The sequence below is a fragment of the Pteropus vampyrus genome, unplaced genomic scaffold (genome assembly GCF_000151845.1).
Source record: "Pteropus vampyrus isolate Shadow unplaced genomic scaffold, Pvam_2.0 Scaffold54, whole genome shotgun sequence".
Lineage (NCBI taxonomy): Eukaryota > Metazoa > Chordata > Mammalia > Chiroptera > Pteropodidae > Pteropus > Pteropus vampyrus.
In genome coordinates this window covers 8,105,805-8,122,610 of record NW_011888835.1, presented here as the reverse complement: position 1 = coordinate 8,122,610, position 16,806 = coordinate 8,105,805, and the positions used below count along the sequence as shown (strand labels likewise).

General features: G+C 40.4%; 1 protein-coding gene across 2 annotated transcripts; it reads left to right on the top strand.

Moving 5' to 3' along the window:
- Nucleotides 1-1,259: 1,259 nt before the first annotated feature.
- On the top strand, nt 1,260-15,490 carry DSCC1 (DNA replication and sister chromatid cohesion 1). Of its 2 annotated transcripts, XM_011360384.2 has the most exons (9): nt 1,262-1,579; nt 3,563-3,731; nt 5,970-6,104; nt 8,263-8,353; nt 8,725-8,863; nt 9,269-9,321; nt 9,511-9,665; nt 12,245-12,393; nt 15,021-15,490. In XM_011360384.2, the coding sequence occupies exons 1-9, from the start codon at nt 1,398-1,400 to the stop codon at nt 15,127-15,129; spliced, it is 1,182 nt and encodes a 393-aa protein (XP_011358686.1). In that variant the 5' UTR covers nt 1,262-1,397; the 3' UTR covers nt 15,130-15,490. The 2 variants fall into 2 exon arrangements, with proteins under 2 accessions (XP_023386561.1, XP_011358686.1); XM_023530793.1 differs by lacking the exon at nt 12,245-12,393 and having other exon boundaries at nt 1,260-1,579.
- The last annotated feature ends 1,316 nt before the right edge of the window (nt 15,491-16,806 follow it).

Sequence of the window (16,806 nt, the reverse complement as noted above, 5' to 3'; positions counted from 1 at the left end):
GCTAGCATTCTCCTTACACTGAGTGAGTTCACTTATAGGGTGTTTCCAGTTTAACAGAGCATCACAATGGTTGATTCTCTCACTGATCATAAATTCCCATCAGGCAATGGCCTTCATATTCAGCATTTCGCTCCACCATATTCCTTATACATTTGGCTATAATAAAAGAGGTTAATGAAGAAGTAGTTCAGAGGAACATTTCTGCCACCAACTAAAGCACCATCCAGACTCCTGGGGTGCTCTACTCTGTGTCTGCATATAATTTCACACAGGAGTTTAAAGAAAATGCCTGCACATTTCCTTTGAATTCAACCACTCACTCACCCACTCTCATTTTTTGACTTCGACCAAAGTCTGCTTTACACAGACTAATAGGAGGTCACCACTTCTTAACTGGAGTATTCCTCTCAGGGGCGGTGAAAGTCTCAAGGGGAGCCTACATGCATCCCTGGGAGAGCTTACCACATGCTGTTATGTTATTCATGTATGTGCATATCTTGTCTTAAAACGTTGTATTCAGGTCACTAAGATTTAGTCTAGCAGACACCTTAAGAGAAGGCCAGGTGGGCAGTTTCCACATCCCGCAGGGGCCAGTTGTCTTGTCTCCCTGTCCCAGAGACTGCTCTGCCTTCCCAGCCCCAGAAAGGTTCCATTCCTCGGGACCCCAGTCCCAACCTGCCATGGGCACTGACAAGGTACTCAACCAATGCGTGGGGCCAGTCCAAGCCAGTCTCCCAGATACAATGGTCCCCAGACCCAAAGATCCCCCGTGCAGTTCTATCGGGCCTCGCTCTCGGTCCCAGATGCTAGCACCAATCCCGGCAGGATGCTTTAGCGCCATAGACTGGCCTGGAATCAGACTGCCACCTCCTGGCTGTGCGACCACGGGCAAGGCGCTGGATCCCTCATTTGCAAAACGGATAAACAAGGCCCACTTTACAAGGCTGTGGGGAGGGGGCCTGTGAGATTATGCATGCAAAATGCCTATCACAAGGCGTGCCACTGGCAGAAGATGAGACTATTCTGATAGCGACAAAATGGGGGTATTGGCGGGAAACCAGCGGGACGGGCAGCGGGACGGGTGGGTGAGGGTTCCGCGTGGCGCCCCACGGGGTCGCGGCTCGGATCTTCCGCAGCTACCGCCGGGGGAACGCGGGTTTCCTTCCAGCCGCCGCCGCTCGTTGTGCGGAGACGCAGTTGCGGGCCGGCGCTCCCCGCCAGATGTGGCCCTTCCGGGGACGCGCCCGCGGCGCGCTCCGCCCCGGAAACACGCGCCCAGCCGCCTTGGCGCGCTTTAGAAACATCTTTTCGGCTCCGTGTACCTATCGCAGGGCCCTGGGAGCTACGGGAGCTTGGTTCTCGCGCCCTAAACCTAAGCCCCGTGACCCCACGCAGCGATGAGGAGGACCCGCGAGGAGGTGGACGCGACCCTGCAGGTCGCCAAACTGAACCGCGCCGAGCTGCTGCCGGCCGCGCACTGCCTGGGCTTCGGCCCCGGGGCCAGCGCCGCCGCCGCCGGCGACTTCTGCCTGCTGGAGCTGGAGCCCGCGCTGTGCCAGCAGGTGGAGGCGGGACGCAGGTGAGCGGGGGCGGCCGCGCCTCCAGCTTCGTGCCGGCCACCTTCTGATTTCCCGGCAGGGAAACGCAGTTTGAGGAGACTGGGCCAGAGGGGTGCATTGATTCGACAGGGGGCTCACAGCAGCCTGGTGGCCTGATCCCCAGCTCGCTGCCTTTGCCCTAGGATTCCGCGCCACCGCCAGGCCGTCCAGTTAGCTGGACTGAGGGAGGCTTTGGGACCGCTCCAGCCAATCTCGGAGTTCTGTGTCAGCGCAAACAGGTCAGGAAATAGAACCTCGGTGAAGGTTTGAAGACGTTAACAGTGACGCCAGGGGCTGCACAGTACTCTTGGTCATTCTACCTGAAAATCTAACAGAAATATCTAGCTAGTATTTATACAGCTCTTCTTGCCTTTTCAGATTTATTTTACCCTGACAATGGGTAGCACTGTAGGGAATACGTTTAAAGCCATTTTACAGACTTGGTGATTGTAGAAGGCCCTCAAAAACACAGACCTGCGTGGGGTCACCGACTGGGGATCTGAAGCAGTTTCTAATCTAAGGTCAGCTACCTATTTGCTGAAAGACCGTGGATTAAAAAACAAAATCAAAGAAGTTTAAAGACTCGCTCTCAACTGTGTAGTCCCAGCTCCTGGAAATTAGGACTGTCGGTTCCTCCACCACTTGTGTTTTATTTTATTAGGTGGTTTGTTCTCTCGTAGGTTCCTTTCAATGGAATCCTTTGGGCTGTCTTTCAGTTTTCATACTTTCCCCATCAAACAGTATTATAGTTCACTGGCCCGTCTTCAGATGCTAGCTCCAAGTGTCTGTAAGGGAACTGAAGGAGAACTTTACTTGTGGATTTTCGTCCCATCTGAGTAGGCGGGGATTTGAGAAAGGACTTCAGGTGGGAGGACCTTCTCCTTGCCCAGTTATAGTTAATCTAGCTGGCAAAAACCAGAAGACCTGGAAATGTGTGTTTAAATTTTTTCTTTTTTTTTTTTTTTTTTGTGCGTGTGGAGGGGTAGTTCTAAACAAAATATTTCAAAGCAGCGATAGTGCAACAGAGAAATAAATGTTAAAGAGTGGGGACTGGGGAATATTAAACGTTATCAGCACCAGGAAGCTAATAAAAATCCTTTTATTCTTTTCATTTAAATGAAGGCTTAGTTTTAAAAAACTTTTACACAGCCTTCTATTTTAGGTTTTTAAATATCATTTATTTAAAAGAAATGAATTGTGTACAGAAGGGTTAAAGGTGTTATAGACAAAGAAAATTGCTAGAACCAACTTTCTTGTCACCTCATCATCGTTGTCTTTGGTCATTCTTTTTTTTGCCCCACCTGTGACTCTTTGTCAGAGCCTTCAGTTAGACCAATTTTTAAACATATCTTCTTCATATTTTTCATTAAGCATTGCAACCTTTTCATAAGGTCCCAGTTTCTTTGCAACATAGCTGATGATTAGGCCAGGATGTGCTCCTTTGATTGTTGGGGGATTCTCAGAACAAAACAAGAAGGACCACTCAGATGGGAACTAGGACCAGCAACATGATCATCATCTGAGAGCTTGTTAGAAATGCAGAATCCAGGGCCCCATCCCCGAGCTGCTGAATCCCCATCTGCTTTTTAACAAGATTTGCTAAGATGCATACACATAAGTTTGGAAAGTACTGTTTTTGCATGTTTTAGAAAAATGCGACATCTCTACTGAAGCTTCTGTATGCTTTGTCTTGTGCTCTTCCCAGCAGTTTGCACAAAGATGCCATGTGGTGACATTTGGGTTCTTTGACTCTCGCCCCTGTTATTTTTCCTTAGTGAGCCCTGTCACTTAGTCCAGTTCTTGCTCTGGGGAGTCTGTCGTTGAGCAAGGACTATGAGAGCAGGGGCCAGATATAGCCTCAAGACTTAATTTTAAATTCTACCAGCCTAGAAGATTTTGGAACTTTATAATGAAGATGTCCTTTGGCATTTCAAGAAACCATGTATTTTCCCATTTTCCTACAGTCTTGTGATTCGTGGTGATAAAGACGAGCCGGCTGTGCTGTGTAGTAAAGACAAAACATATGACTTGAAGATAGCAGACACTTCCAATATGTTGCTTTTAATTCCTGGTTGTAAAACTCCAGACCAGCTGAAGATGGAAGAAACACACTGTAACATTATTCACACCGAGGTACTGTTTTTTGGTCTCCCGATTTGTATAAGTATGAGAATGACTATACATATTCTAATTTTGCCTTTAATTAAAAACGTCAAGTATGAAATGTATAATCATAGGAGATCTGAAAAGTTCTCTAATGAAATTTGAAATTTCTCAGCATTATTTTGTTCGTAGTCTTGTGAAGTTGTCTTCGTTTTCCTAATTTAATGTTTAAGTCCCAGACGAGTTGATCATTTTTTGTAATGTAGAAAGTTTGCTATTAGGTGACTCATTCTAAAAGCTTTACCTGTTTTGGGTAAGTTTTTCTGTGGAAATGTTTTGAAAGGAAACTCCTCCAAACCATAACTAGTGCATTCAGTAATATTTATAAGGTAGAGAAATGAAGAACTTTTGAGTTTTCGAGGGAAATGTGTTTGTCTCCTTCGAAGTTGGTTTAGTTCTTTACTATCTATAGACATGTATAACAAATTCTTAATTTTTTTAGAGATTACTGATGACAGATAAACAAAAGTCTCCATCCTGGCTAGATTGTTACACATATAACAATCAAAGCACAGCCCTTAATTCTGTCAGAATGACTTCAGGCCAACTTCTTTTGTAAAAACAATTAGAATAGAAATAAGGGAAAATACTTGGAAGTCTCAGTGATTTATAGGATGTTGCAAGAACAGAAGATCTTTCAATAAACATTGTAGTTTGGTTTTTGTAGGGTTATGTCTTTCATTGTAATTAACTAGAAACATTGGCATTTCATTCTTTTGTAAAATATTTTTTCATCACTTGTTACGTAGGTGTTTTTGTGAAGGTATAACAGTATCTGTGAGTACCTTTGAGTCCTCATGGGAATTCTATGTACTGAGATTGAGTAACACTTAGCAAAGATATACTAACCAAAATTTTAATCTAATTGCACTTCGGATGCCTACTAGGGCTACGTAAGGAGTACACATGAACAAAGCAGGCTGGCTTTGATGAATGGTGTGGATACCCAGTTTCAAGAGTAATAGGGATGGTGGGGTGTGTGGCAACTGGGAGAGCACAAGCCCCCCGTAGGTGGGTGGCCACTTGGCCTTTTGAGAAAGCAGACCCAGTCTTACCAGATCTTCTGATTTCTTTTTTCCAAATAAAGCTTGAAATTTAGACTTTGGAAGTAAAAAATCTCTTAATTTTTCGATGTCGGCCACTAATTTAAACTCTATGCTAAACCTCCCTTTGTCCTAATACAAAAGCACACACCAACGTCTGTGTGCTGGATATAACCGGCAGGCTGCCGGTTTGTGGACAATGGCTAAAAATCAATCTTTATTGTTTGGTCCTTATGCTCCTCTTTTGAAGGCCTTACATTTAGCAGCATCTCCATCTGGTTCTGGGCCTTGTTTTGTCAATCAAGCTTTATACTGGTTTGAGAGTAGAAGCATCCCCTGACCTTCCATTTTAGAATTGGAAGGTACTCCAGAGATAAATAAGTTCAGCTTTTCCTCCTTTCATGGGCAGCTCTTATTGGGCACCTACTAAATAGCTCTTATTGGGCACCTACTAAATGCTAGACACTAGACAAGTTCTGGAGATAGAGAGGGAAATCATATTTATCCATCATTTAGCCACTATTAGCTCGATTTCTTTGAGCGGTAGGCTTCTCACTGTTACAAGTCCAATAAGGAATTAGCTGCAATTCTAGGTAGTAAGGAAAATCCTGCATTGAATAGAAGTCTCTCTCCCTTAACTTCTGCTTAATTTTGACATCATGAGCAACAAGGATAATCCTTCTTCCTTTTAACATCTTTTTGTTATTTGAAGGCTGTGATAATGTCTCTTTTCTGTTCTTCAGCCTAAAAATACTCATTTTCAGTTATTTCTGCCTGGTTTGTAGAACTGTCACCATCTTGGTCATTCTTTCTAGGTATACTCTAGTTTCCAGAGTACAGTTGAGATATAGAGCTCAGTTATTGGTTTTCACTGTGTTGGCAGCATCTTCTTAATTGGGCTTTGAAAAGATGTTTCCTGAAGATACCCATCTATTGGCTTGAGATGGCTGGATAGATGTGGGTGCCTTCCCAACAGAAAACAGAAGACAGGTCTCTCCTTGCTTCTTCTTGAGGGTAGATGGGTTGTTTGAAATTTTGTATGAAATTTTCTTTTAGAGTGGACCCTAAATGTTTATATTTATGTTTATAATTTATAGATATTTATATTTATAATTTCTATATATAATTTATATATATTTATGTAATATATACTTATAATTTCTAGATCTTTGGCTTTTCTAATAATTATTGGGAGTTAAGAAGATGTAGACCAAAATTAAAGAAGCTGAAGAGACTTTTGATGGAGAATACCTACGAAGGACCTGACAGTGAAAAAGAAGAGAATTCAAATTGCTCAAAAGTAAGACTATTATTTTCATTGTTTAATTTGGAATTTCAAAAATAGAACTATAATTAGAGGCACTTAATGTTGACATTCTTACTTTTTTGTTTATATTACGAAAATTTCAAACATACCCCAAAGTTGAAAGATCCCTATATGTTCATTACTCTGTTAAACATTTATTGCTACTTTGTCAATCTTGTTTTCTTCTATCTCCTTCTGCCTCCCACCTTGTTTTTATTTTTCTGGAATATTTTAAAGCAAATCCTATATATCGTGGTGATGGTTGTGTAGACGAAAGCTCACATTTCTAACTATGCAATTATAATTTTTTAGAAATTAAATTTTTAGTGAAAATTATAATTGGGAGCTCTTGAGAAAATGCATTATGATAAGTATTGGAATTTATGTATTACATAAATACTTTATGGAAAGTATTTTTTACTGTAATGTCAGAATTGACTAATTCCTAGAAGTATGGAAAAATATTTAGAAACCAATTTAAAAAAAGGCTTTTATAATTTCAAAATTATAGAACTCTACTGATTCTGAAGACCACATTTGTATCAGAAGTTCTCTTTTTCTCCATTGACTGATCAATTTCTTTTTTGGAACAGTTTTATTTAGAGATAATTCATGCATCAAACAATTCACTCATTGTAAATTCAACAGTTGTGAGTACATTCACAGAGTGGTACAATCATCACCATAATGAAGTTTAGAACGTTTTCATCACCCCCCAAAGAAACCCCATACTCTTTAGCTATTACCTTTTAATCCTACCTTTCCTTCCTTCCATCTCTCACCTCAGTCTTAGGCAACTGTAATCTATTTTCTGTCTCTACTGATTTATTTGCCTCTTCTGGACATTTCATATGATAGAAACATGTAACATGTGGCCTCCTCCAACTGGCTTCTTCTTTGACTTCGCATGATGTTTTCAAGGTTCATTCATGTCGTAGCATGCATCAGTAGTTTATTCCTTCTTATTGCTGAATAGTACCCTATTTTTTTAGATATACCACATTTTATTCACCCCTTCATCAGTTGATGGACAATTGGGTAGTTTCCTTTTTAATTATTATGACTTGCACTGCTGTGAACATTCATGTACAAGTTTCTGGTGGATTTCTATATTCATTCCTCTTGGTTATATACCTAAGAGTGGAATTGATGGGTCATGTAGTAACTGTATAACTTTGCAAAGAACTGTTCTACTGTTTTCCGAAGTGGCTGTACCATTTTACATTCCATCGTATGAGGGTCCCAATTTCTCCACATCTTTGACAACACTTGTTATTATCTGTCTTTTTATATCCTAGTGGATTTAAAGAGGTAGCGTTGTGGTTTTGATGTGTATTTCCCTAATGACTAATGATGTTGAGCCTCTGTTCATGTGCTTGTTGACTATATATCTTTGGAGAATGTCTATTCAGGAAATCCTTTGTTCAATTTTTAATTGGGTTGTTTTATTACTTAGTTGTAAGAGAGTTCTTTATATAGTCTAAATACAAGATCCTTATCAGATATGTGATATGTAAATATTTTCTCCCATTCTCAGGGTTGTCTTTTCACTTTCTTAATTTTTTAAAAATTGTAAATGTATCTAACATAAAATTTACCAATTTAACCATATGTGTATAGTTCTTTGGCATTCAATACGTTAAAATTGTTCTGCAACCATCACTACCATCCATCTACAGAAAGTTTTCATCTTCTCAAGCTGCAACTCTTTACCCATTAAACACTAATTCTCCGGTCTCCCCTGCCCGCAGCTTCCGGCCACCACTATTCTACTTTTTGTCTCTGGATCTGACTACTTTTATATCTCATATAAGTGGAATCCTACAATATTTGTCCCTTTGTGTTGATGATATTTTGAACTACAAAAGTTTTTCATTTTGATGAAGTCCAATTTATCTATTTTTCTTTTGTTGCTCATGTTTTGGTGTTATTTGGCGTCATTGCTAAATCCAGCATTACAAAGATTCACCCTTGTATTTTCTTCTGTGATATCCACTGACTTCATGTAGTAATCATTACACATGAACAAAAGAATTTGAACTGGTGTATGAATGTTGCTTTAATCTGGTCTATGTATTTACTCCCACAAACTCGGTAAGTCTTAAAAAAATGTTCTACATAGGAATTAAAATGATTCGTTTTCTTGTTTCAGTATACAACTGAAGATTTGCTCGATCAAATTCAGGCAAGTGAGGAAGAACTAATGGCCCAATTACAAGTGCTAAATGCCTGTGAGATTGGAGGTAGCATTGCTTACTATTATTAATAATGATAACATTGAACATTATATAAGAAGAGTTTTGGGATATCTTCACCCCGTTGCATATTGTTTATTTAATCTTTTGGGCTCAAGGACGATGATATTTGTATTTTTGGGTGTGGGGTAGAGACTACACATGATCATCTTTACACGAGAAGATCTGAGTGTGGCTAGTGACTTTAACTACTCTTTACAGGCCTTTTTCTTTGGATTATGTAGTAATAGAACCACGTTAGAGCGAGAAAGTGTCTCCTGCTTTGCAGTGGACAAGAGCATGCTGCTACTTTATCAGTTTATTAGCCAATTAATTTGCCTAACATGTTCTTTGATAAATACAACTTTTGGAATTTGTAGGTTATTGGAGGATTCTTGAATTTGATTATGAGATGAAACTTCTGAATCACGTAACTCAGCTTGTGGATTCTGAATCTTGGTCTTTTAGTAAAGTTCCTTTGAATGTATGCCTTCAGGAACTTGGCCCTTTAGAGCCAGAGTAAGTATGTTGATCACTGTCCCTCTAGATTTCCTTAAGGGGAAGAAAATTATATTCCAAGTTGGATCTAAACCCAGGGCATAAGTATAGACTATATTTTGATATCTTATAGAAATTTGAAAAATATATAACCAAGAAGGACTTGGGAATTTTGGTCACTAGGGTGAATAAATGTATGTGATGGTTATATAATTATGTTTAAGCCATTTTATAATAGTCTGGCATGTAATAGCTTCCCAGTATATTTTACTTAGTGCCTAATGTAAAGTTTTACTTGGCAACCCAAATCATATACTATTATTTCAAATCTCAAATTTCTATCTTAGTTTCTAGTTAGCAATGGTATCGAACATATAATGCATAAAAATGTGATAACTTTTCAAATGAGTGTTTAAAATTTTTCAGGAAAATGATCGAACACTGTCTCGAATGTTACGGGAGAAAATATGTAGAGGAAGGTAAGATTTGGAAAGTATTTTAACTTGTATGTTCAAATTAACGTGCCTTTCTGAGGTGTGTTCATGTTAAAAATAACTCCATGGTTATGTGGGAGATGAGTTGTATATAATTTTCTGTGAACTGCATGGAGGAAAAAGAAACAGCAGTGTAAGAAGAAAATATGAAACTATCTGGTACCTTTTCCTCAGGTGAAGTGTATTTTGAATTGAGCACTGACAAAATATGCAGAGCCACAGCACAAATGCTACTTCAAAATGCAGTGAAGTTCAATCTCGCTGAGTTTCAAGAAGTGTGGCAACAGAGTGTTCCTGAAGGAATGACAACTAGGCTTGACCAGCTTAAGGTAAGGTAGTGATGGTGACCGCCACCATAACTCATGGGTTAATATTAATTACTAGGTGAAATGAAACTTGTATTGGAACTGAATTTGGAGCCAGTATTTATTTTCCTAGGCACCCACTATGAGTGGACTATGCACTCAATCCATCTCACAAAATCCTTAAGAAAAACCCAACGTCTTCTTGAAGAATAATTTACATATTATAAAGTTCACTTTTAAAAAAGATTTTAGGTAAATTTAGTGAATTACACAGCCACCACGGTCTAGTTTTAGAACTTTTTTTTAAATGAGAAATATTCTTTTATTAAAAGCACATTATGAGCTAGAAGATGGGTTATGTACCCCCGGGGGAGGGGGCGGGGGGGGCAGGTTACAGCCAGGGAAGATGGAGAGCTGGAGCCTAGTTTGGGAACATTTTAATCACCTCAGTGAGAATCTTCAGGCCCATTTGCAGTTAATCCCGGTTCCCATCTGGGGTATTGCTTTTGATTCCACTTCTCTCCATTTCTACCAGCACTGTTTTAGCCCAAACTCTCATATTCATCTGGCTCTAAGTAGCAACAACATCCCTAAGCAGGCCTTCTATACTTTTGATTGTGCTCACCTCCAATCCATTCTCTGCAGTGCTACTAGAATGATCTTTTTAAAATGCTGGTCAGCTAAGCTGAGCATCTTTCTTCAATCTCTGTAATGGTTGCCCACTGCATTTAAGATATGAAATCAAGAATTTGTATCTTGGCCTACAAAGCGCTTCATAATCTTCTCCATAGCTTCATCTCTTGCAACTTTCTCTCCTGCTCACTGTATACCAGCCTTCTTTTAGGTTTTCAGAATCATCAAGCTCTCTCTTACCTTAGGACCTTCATACAAGGCTTTTTGTTCTGGAATGATCTTCTCCCTAATTTCACCTGGCCACCTCCTACTCATCTTTGAGTCACTTCATCAAGGAGTCCCTCCTTCACTATAAAACAATGCCTTCTGTTTTATTCTTCCTTAGTACCCTCTATTTTTCCTTCATGGCACTTATCACTTAGCTTTGGAAAAAACTGTCTAATCATGCATTTCCGCACTCTCTCCTTCGATAGAATTTTGTTCACTGTTGCTTGACAGTATATAGCATACTGCCTGGCATATATTGTATGCCTGGTAAGTATTTGTTAAATAAGTGAAAGGATTTGCTTAGTATTTACGAAGTTCCTTTTATCACTAGGCACCATGCTTGACATTGTAGAGAAAACATCACGCGAGGTGCCTCAAGGTCCTCATCCTGGGGACTGGCAGTGGAGGCGGGTGCACATTACATGTGTTAATCTCTTCTTACAACGTAGGGCAATCCCTGCCATGGGAAGGGCATGCATGAGCTGTAATAGGAGCAAAGGAAAGGGGCTATCGATCTGGTCAGGATGATTTTTCAGAAGGAATGGATGTTTCAGCTGTTGAGTTGGAAAGGATGAACTTAATTCTGCAGATGGAAGGGCAGAGATGAGAATCGGAGAGAGCATGTTCCAAGGCATGGAGGGATAAAAATTGGGGCACTGTTAGTAGGGATGCATGACTGGAGTGAAAGGTGCTGATGAGTTAGTGAGGGACATTGTGGACTGTGGTAAGGAATTTCAGCTCTATCTAGAAAGCTCTGTGGGGCCATTCATTGACACCACTTAGAATCTAGAGCTACCTGATGAGTTTTGCCTTTTAGAAAGAACACTATTACATTAGCAATAGGTAGGGAGGGAAGGAGTGCAGAGGGAGGGAGGGAGGAAGGAAGGTAGGAAGGTAGGTTGACTAGGTAATGAAAAAGGAGGACCATACAGGCTCTCAACATTTAAATACTAAGAGAGTACTGACCAAAGAAATAGGTGATGGAGAATAGACAGAGAAATGTTGAGGCTTTAAAACGTGTAGGATGTAGTGACCACTTAAGTGTGGGGTTTGAATAATGAAATCGATGATGATGCCTAGCTTTCCTGGCTTCCTAGGATAGTGGGACTAGAGCAGGTTTGGGTGACAAACACGATTAGTTCATATATAGGTTTGGATATAGAGATCGGGTGCTCAGAAGAGAGATTTGAGTTTAGGTACAAGTATTACAGTTATTAGCAAGTTATTGGTGGTTGAAATTACAGGTTAGTCAGGACAGTGACAGTGAGACAAGTACAGGGGTCAGGATGGAGGCCCAAGGAACTGCAACATGAAGTTAGGGGGAAAATAATGGGACGGTGATGTCAGATAGAGATTCAAAGAGGAATGGGCAACATTGACAAAACAGAGCTAACCAGATGAATCCAAGAAAAGAGCCCACTGGGTTTGTCAATGACAGGTTATTGGGGACCAAACTAGAGCTGTGTTGATAAATTGTATGGTAGACGCCAGCCTGCAGAAGGGAAAAGGAGAATTCACTGTTTAAAGGAGGTGTTTTGTTTTTTAATGAAAAAAGCTATTGTAAGTCTCTGGGTAATTTGTGTAAGTTTCATGAAGCTGGCATCTCAATGCCTTGGGCTAAGCTAAACCTAAAGTTAAAAGAATGAATCATATTTAAACATTAGAGCATTACGTTAACTCTCCTTTTTCTCATTTCTTAATAGGGTTTAGCCTTGGTGGATAGACAGTCGAGACCAGAAACCATATTTTTGTTAAAAGTAGATGATTTACCTGAGGATAATCAGGAACGTTTTAATAGTCTATTCTCTCTAAGGGAGAAGTGGACAGAAGAAGCTATTGCTCCATATATTCAGTAAGTAAATTATTAAAAATGAATTTTGAGAGTTCTTTTAAAAAAATAAAGTGTGGCGTAGGGTTTTAGATTTCTTATTAGAACACTTTTTTTTTTTTTGGTGTTACTGTCTGCTTCCTTCGAAACTTTCTCAAGTGATGGTTGTCTTCTCTATCATTCTCCACAACTGCTGATCCTGGAGGTTGGGTATATGTTATCTTTCTTCCTTAGCACAGCTTCTGAAAACCACTTCTCTGCCCTCCTCCCTGCAAAATTGCCACTCTTAGAGGGATGGTCAAACTATGTACCCCACTATGACTCCAATGCCAGCACCCCTCTCAGATGCCACTTCTGATCTTTCCTGCTGCCTTGCTTTAACATTTTGGTAGAAGCCAGATTGCAGATTGCAGAAAGACAAGTTGCCCCGAAGCCACTGCTAATAGGACCTCAAATCCACTAATACTGTCACCTCTTCACTGTGTCTCACCTCTCAAGTCCTCTCTCTTGAGATTGGATTCCCTGGTCAGTCTCTCCAACTTACTCTCCGCACTACTCCTTTGGCCTTCTCTCTCCAACCTGTCATAAACCTCCCAGGCAAAAACCTACAAAGATTAAACCCAACTTTCTGATTACTTTGTGCCTATCCCTGGGCAGCTAAAATTTCCTAGGTAAAAATATGTCGTGGGGCTTGCGAAGCTCACTTATGAACTTCAATGGTACTTAGGGCCCCTGGCAAGGCATAATTTCCTTGTGAAACTTTTCTACCCTTGGAGCTCACTTTACCTTCTCTTTTCTCTTTTCATACCACCAGCACCCCATTTCCTCTTCATCCTCAGCTGATGACCTTGTTTCCTGAGGACATGGAAACAGACAAAAACTATCTTTTTTTCCACTGCCAACTCTGCCAGCCTCTTTGTGTCTGCACCCACTGTGTTTGCAGTCCTGCCTGTATAATGCACCACCGTCCTCTCAAGTTAGTCTTCCTTCTGCACTGGATCCATCTCTTCTGGTCTTTTAAAGGCTTACATCTTGTTATCCCTTTCCTTTCGTGTTATTAATGTCTCCCCGTCTACTGGATTATTCCCATCAACGATATTCTGTAGTATTGCTCATCTTTGGAAAACAACAGTAACAGCCAACTGGACCCCATGTCCTCTGTTCTTCTTCACAAGACAACTTTTAAAAGTTTGTGTACTCACTTTCTGCTTGTCTCCTATTCTTTTCTTAACCCAATGACATCCATCTTTCTACATTCAGCAGCCAATTGTCTGTCCTTGTTTTTTTGGCCTCTTGGCACCATTTGACGCCCTGAACCGCTTTATACTTGAAATATACCAGTTTTCTCCCTCTCCCCCAAGGCGGCTCCTATTCTCTTTTGCTGTTGTCTCCCTGTTCTTCCCAATCTTCAAATGTTGGAGTGTTCCAGGACACTGTTTTTGGACACACGTCTTCTGTTCCGTTTATATTTCTTCCCTCGGTGCCTTCATCTAGACCCGGATTTAAATTTAGTGTCTTCCTAATTTTATCTTCATACTTAACCTTTTTCCTGAGCTCCAGATTCTTATATCAAGCTGCCTAACTAACATTTTCACTTGGATATCTAATAGGAATTTTAAACCTAACATACTCATAACAGAACAGTTGATACCCCCTTGTCCTAACCCCATCTTCCACATCTCAGTTAACAGCACTACCATTAATCCAGTTACTCAGGCAAAAACTCGAGCAATCACCCTTGTCTTTTTTTTCTCTCACCCCCTGGTTCAAACTATAAGCAAATTCTGATGGATCATCTCATATTTGACTCTGAATTGGTCTCCTTCTATTTGCCCTCTTTCTCTCTCTCTTTTTTTTTCCCCCCCAAAGTTTTTATTTTGGAAATTTTAAACATTCAGAAGTGACAGTATAATATAATGAACCCTCCATGAACTCACTACCCAGCTTCTATAATCATCAACTCATTGCCTCCACTATTTGAAACTTAGATCACATTAAGCTTTTCCATTAATTAAAACCCTCCTAGTGGCTTCCTATTATGCTTAGAATTAAATCACAACTCCTTCCCATGTTCTTCAGGGCCCTACATGATCTGGCCCTTGCTCCCTTCTTCAGTTCATGTCCTCCCTTTCTTCCCTCCATTATGTTCCAGTTATAGTATCCTTTTGTTGGGAGGGCGGGGTACAGAAGAGTAAGCTAAAGTTCAAGGAGGGGAGGCAACCTAGACAAGCTCACACAGGTGGCCAACTATCCAGGATTTCTGAGTCTAGACCCCTCCTGTACCACATTGCTTGTATTTCTAATTTGGAGGCCGTGTGATAAAATGAAAAAACCTGGGCTTTGAAGTCATACAGAGGTGGCTGCAAAATTTGGCTCTTTTACTACCAAGCCTTGGTTTACTCATTTAATGTAGGATTAAATAATATATTACACATACTCTTTGTGAATGTCGAAGATACCGCATGTGATATACCTAGTTCAATTAAGGCTTGGTAGTAACTGCTCTCTACCCTGCCTCTTCCGCAGGCACACATACGCTTGTTGGAAAGATGGATTTAGGAGAAAGAGATATAAGTAACTAGTACTGTGAATATTATGCTATGTTCTCTAAAATATTCATGCTATTCTTTTTTTTTTTATTGTTCCCGCAGAGATTTGTGTGGAGAGAAGCAAACCATAGGTGCATTACTCACTAAACATTCTCGATCTTCCATGCAAAATGGTGTTAAAGTTTACAACTCAAGAAGGCCTATTCCTTAAAAGAACATTCTTTTTGGGGGGACTAAGTTTCTGGTTATAACAAAAAGGTTCTTTTATGTATTTGTATTCCAGACTTTTAAAAACCTAGTGGTTTGAGGCATTATTTTCTCCTCATCTTAAGCATTTTGAAACGACCACTCTTTTTTTCCTAAATGTATATTTCTGTATCTTTCAAATTTTGTTTCTATTATGTACCAGTGTACACAGTGTAAACAAGAACAAAAGAAAGTGCTATTTTTTATGTTTAGTATAGTTCTATAGTCTATATGGTTTTATTTATACTTTTTGGATTAAACATTTCAATGAACTAGGATTTGACATTCTAATCATTAATAAATTTAAAAGCTTTCAGACAACTAAATAGTGATAGTTTCCTAGAAGAGAATTATTTCTTCACTTAAATGTCATTTCTCAAGTAAGTGGGTTCCCCTCCACTCTGAGCCTTCCACCAACAGGAAGTCACTAGATGCCATTAGTTGTCTACCTTAGTTCTTTGCACTGATGATATTGGCTTGACTGCTTGCTCCTCTGTTTGCCTGGTTGATGGAAAGACACACTTTGGAATGGCATGAATTTGATCCTCAATCGTATGTGAAGGATACAGCAGTTTATGATCCTGTAATGGAGAATACTGACACAGGTAATGTCACTAGAAAACTATGTACAAGTAATGTTGGATAAAGTTCTTTTATAGCTTTATTTTCCTAATTTGTTTTCATTTGGGCCAAAATTCAAATTAATTTTAATTTAGCTAATGAACTTGTCACTGTGACAAGTTGGAGAGGGTAGGCACAGATAAATCTGGTCTAAGGTTAAAATAATGTTAATGGATAACCCACAATTAATTAACCAAGACATAACTGTTAATTGAATTTACAGTTGTTTTATCTTCAAGCACATAAAATGCAGATACGATGGCTTCAAAATATTTGTCCTGTCTTTCAAGAAATTTTTCTGGATCTAGGTGGATTATTTTATTTAAAAACACACACACACACAAAACCAAGGCAGCAGTACCTAGTGAGGAATCTGGAGTCTGAGTTAGATGATCCGGGATCTAATCACATATTTTGCAGCTTAAATCACTGGAGCCCAGTGAGTTTATGGTGTTTGTTTACACGACAGACCAGAGGCACACCCCTCCTGGTTTTAGGAGACTCAGGTTCCTAGCTCCGCGCCCCTAGCTCTTCGCAGACTTTGTTCCCATACTTCTCAAAGTGTTTGCGCTAGACCTTTATTACTCTAAAATTTAAAGTTCTCTCCTTTCTCTCCCGCTCTTCTCAACTCACCTAATAAATATTTATTTGTGTTCGCTGTCCTAAATCTCAACAGTACTCACCCACTATAAGTCCATGAAAAGGCAAACACAAAATCCCACCAGTATCGCAAGGCCCGCCCACCTACAAGAAACTTCCGGTTCCGCCCCCCTCCGCCGGCTTCCGGTCACGCCGGAGGTCAGAGGTGACAGCCAAGATGTCGGCTGGCGGTCGCTTTGATCGGTGTCTGAGAGGCACGTCTCCGTGACAGGAGCTCTGCGAAAGCGGCTGAGGGGAGCCGAATCGGGAGAGCGAATTTGAGGCGGCGGCGGCGGCACGGGCGGGGCCGGACCTGGGTGCCAAGAGAGCTCCGGGGAGCGCGGGGGAGCCGGGGAGTGTGCGGTCCCAGAGCCCGGTAATG

Coding starts and splice junctions, on each gene's coding strand:
- DSCC1 (XM_011360384.2), top strand. CDS start 1,398: ATGAGGAGGACCCGCGAGGAGGTGGACGCGACCCTGCAGGTCGCCAAA. Junction 1,580..3,562: donor CAGGTGGAGGCGGGACGCAG/GTGAGCGGGGGC, acceptor ATTTTCCTACAG/TCTTGTGATTCGTGGTGATA. Junction 8,864..9,268: donor CTTGGCCCTTTAGAGCCAGA/GTAAGTATGTTG, acceptor AAAATTTTTCAG/GAAAATGATCGAACACTGTC.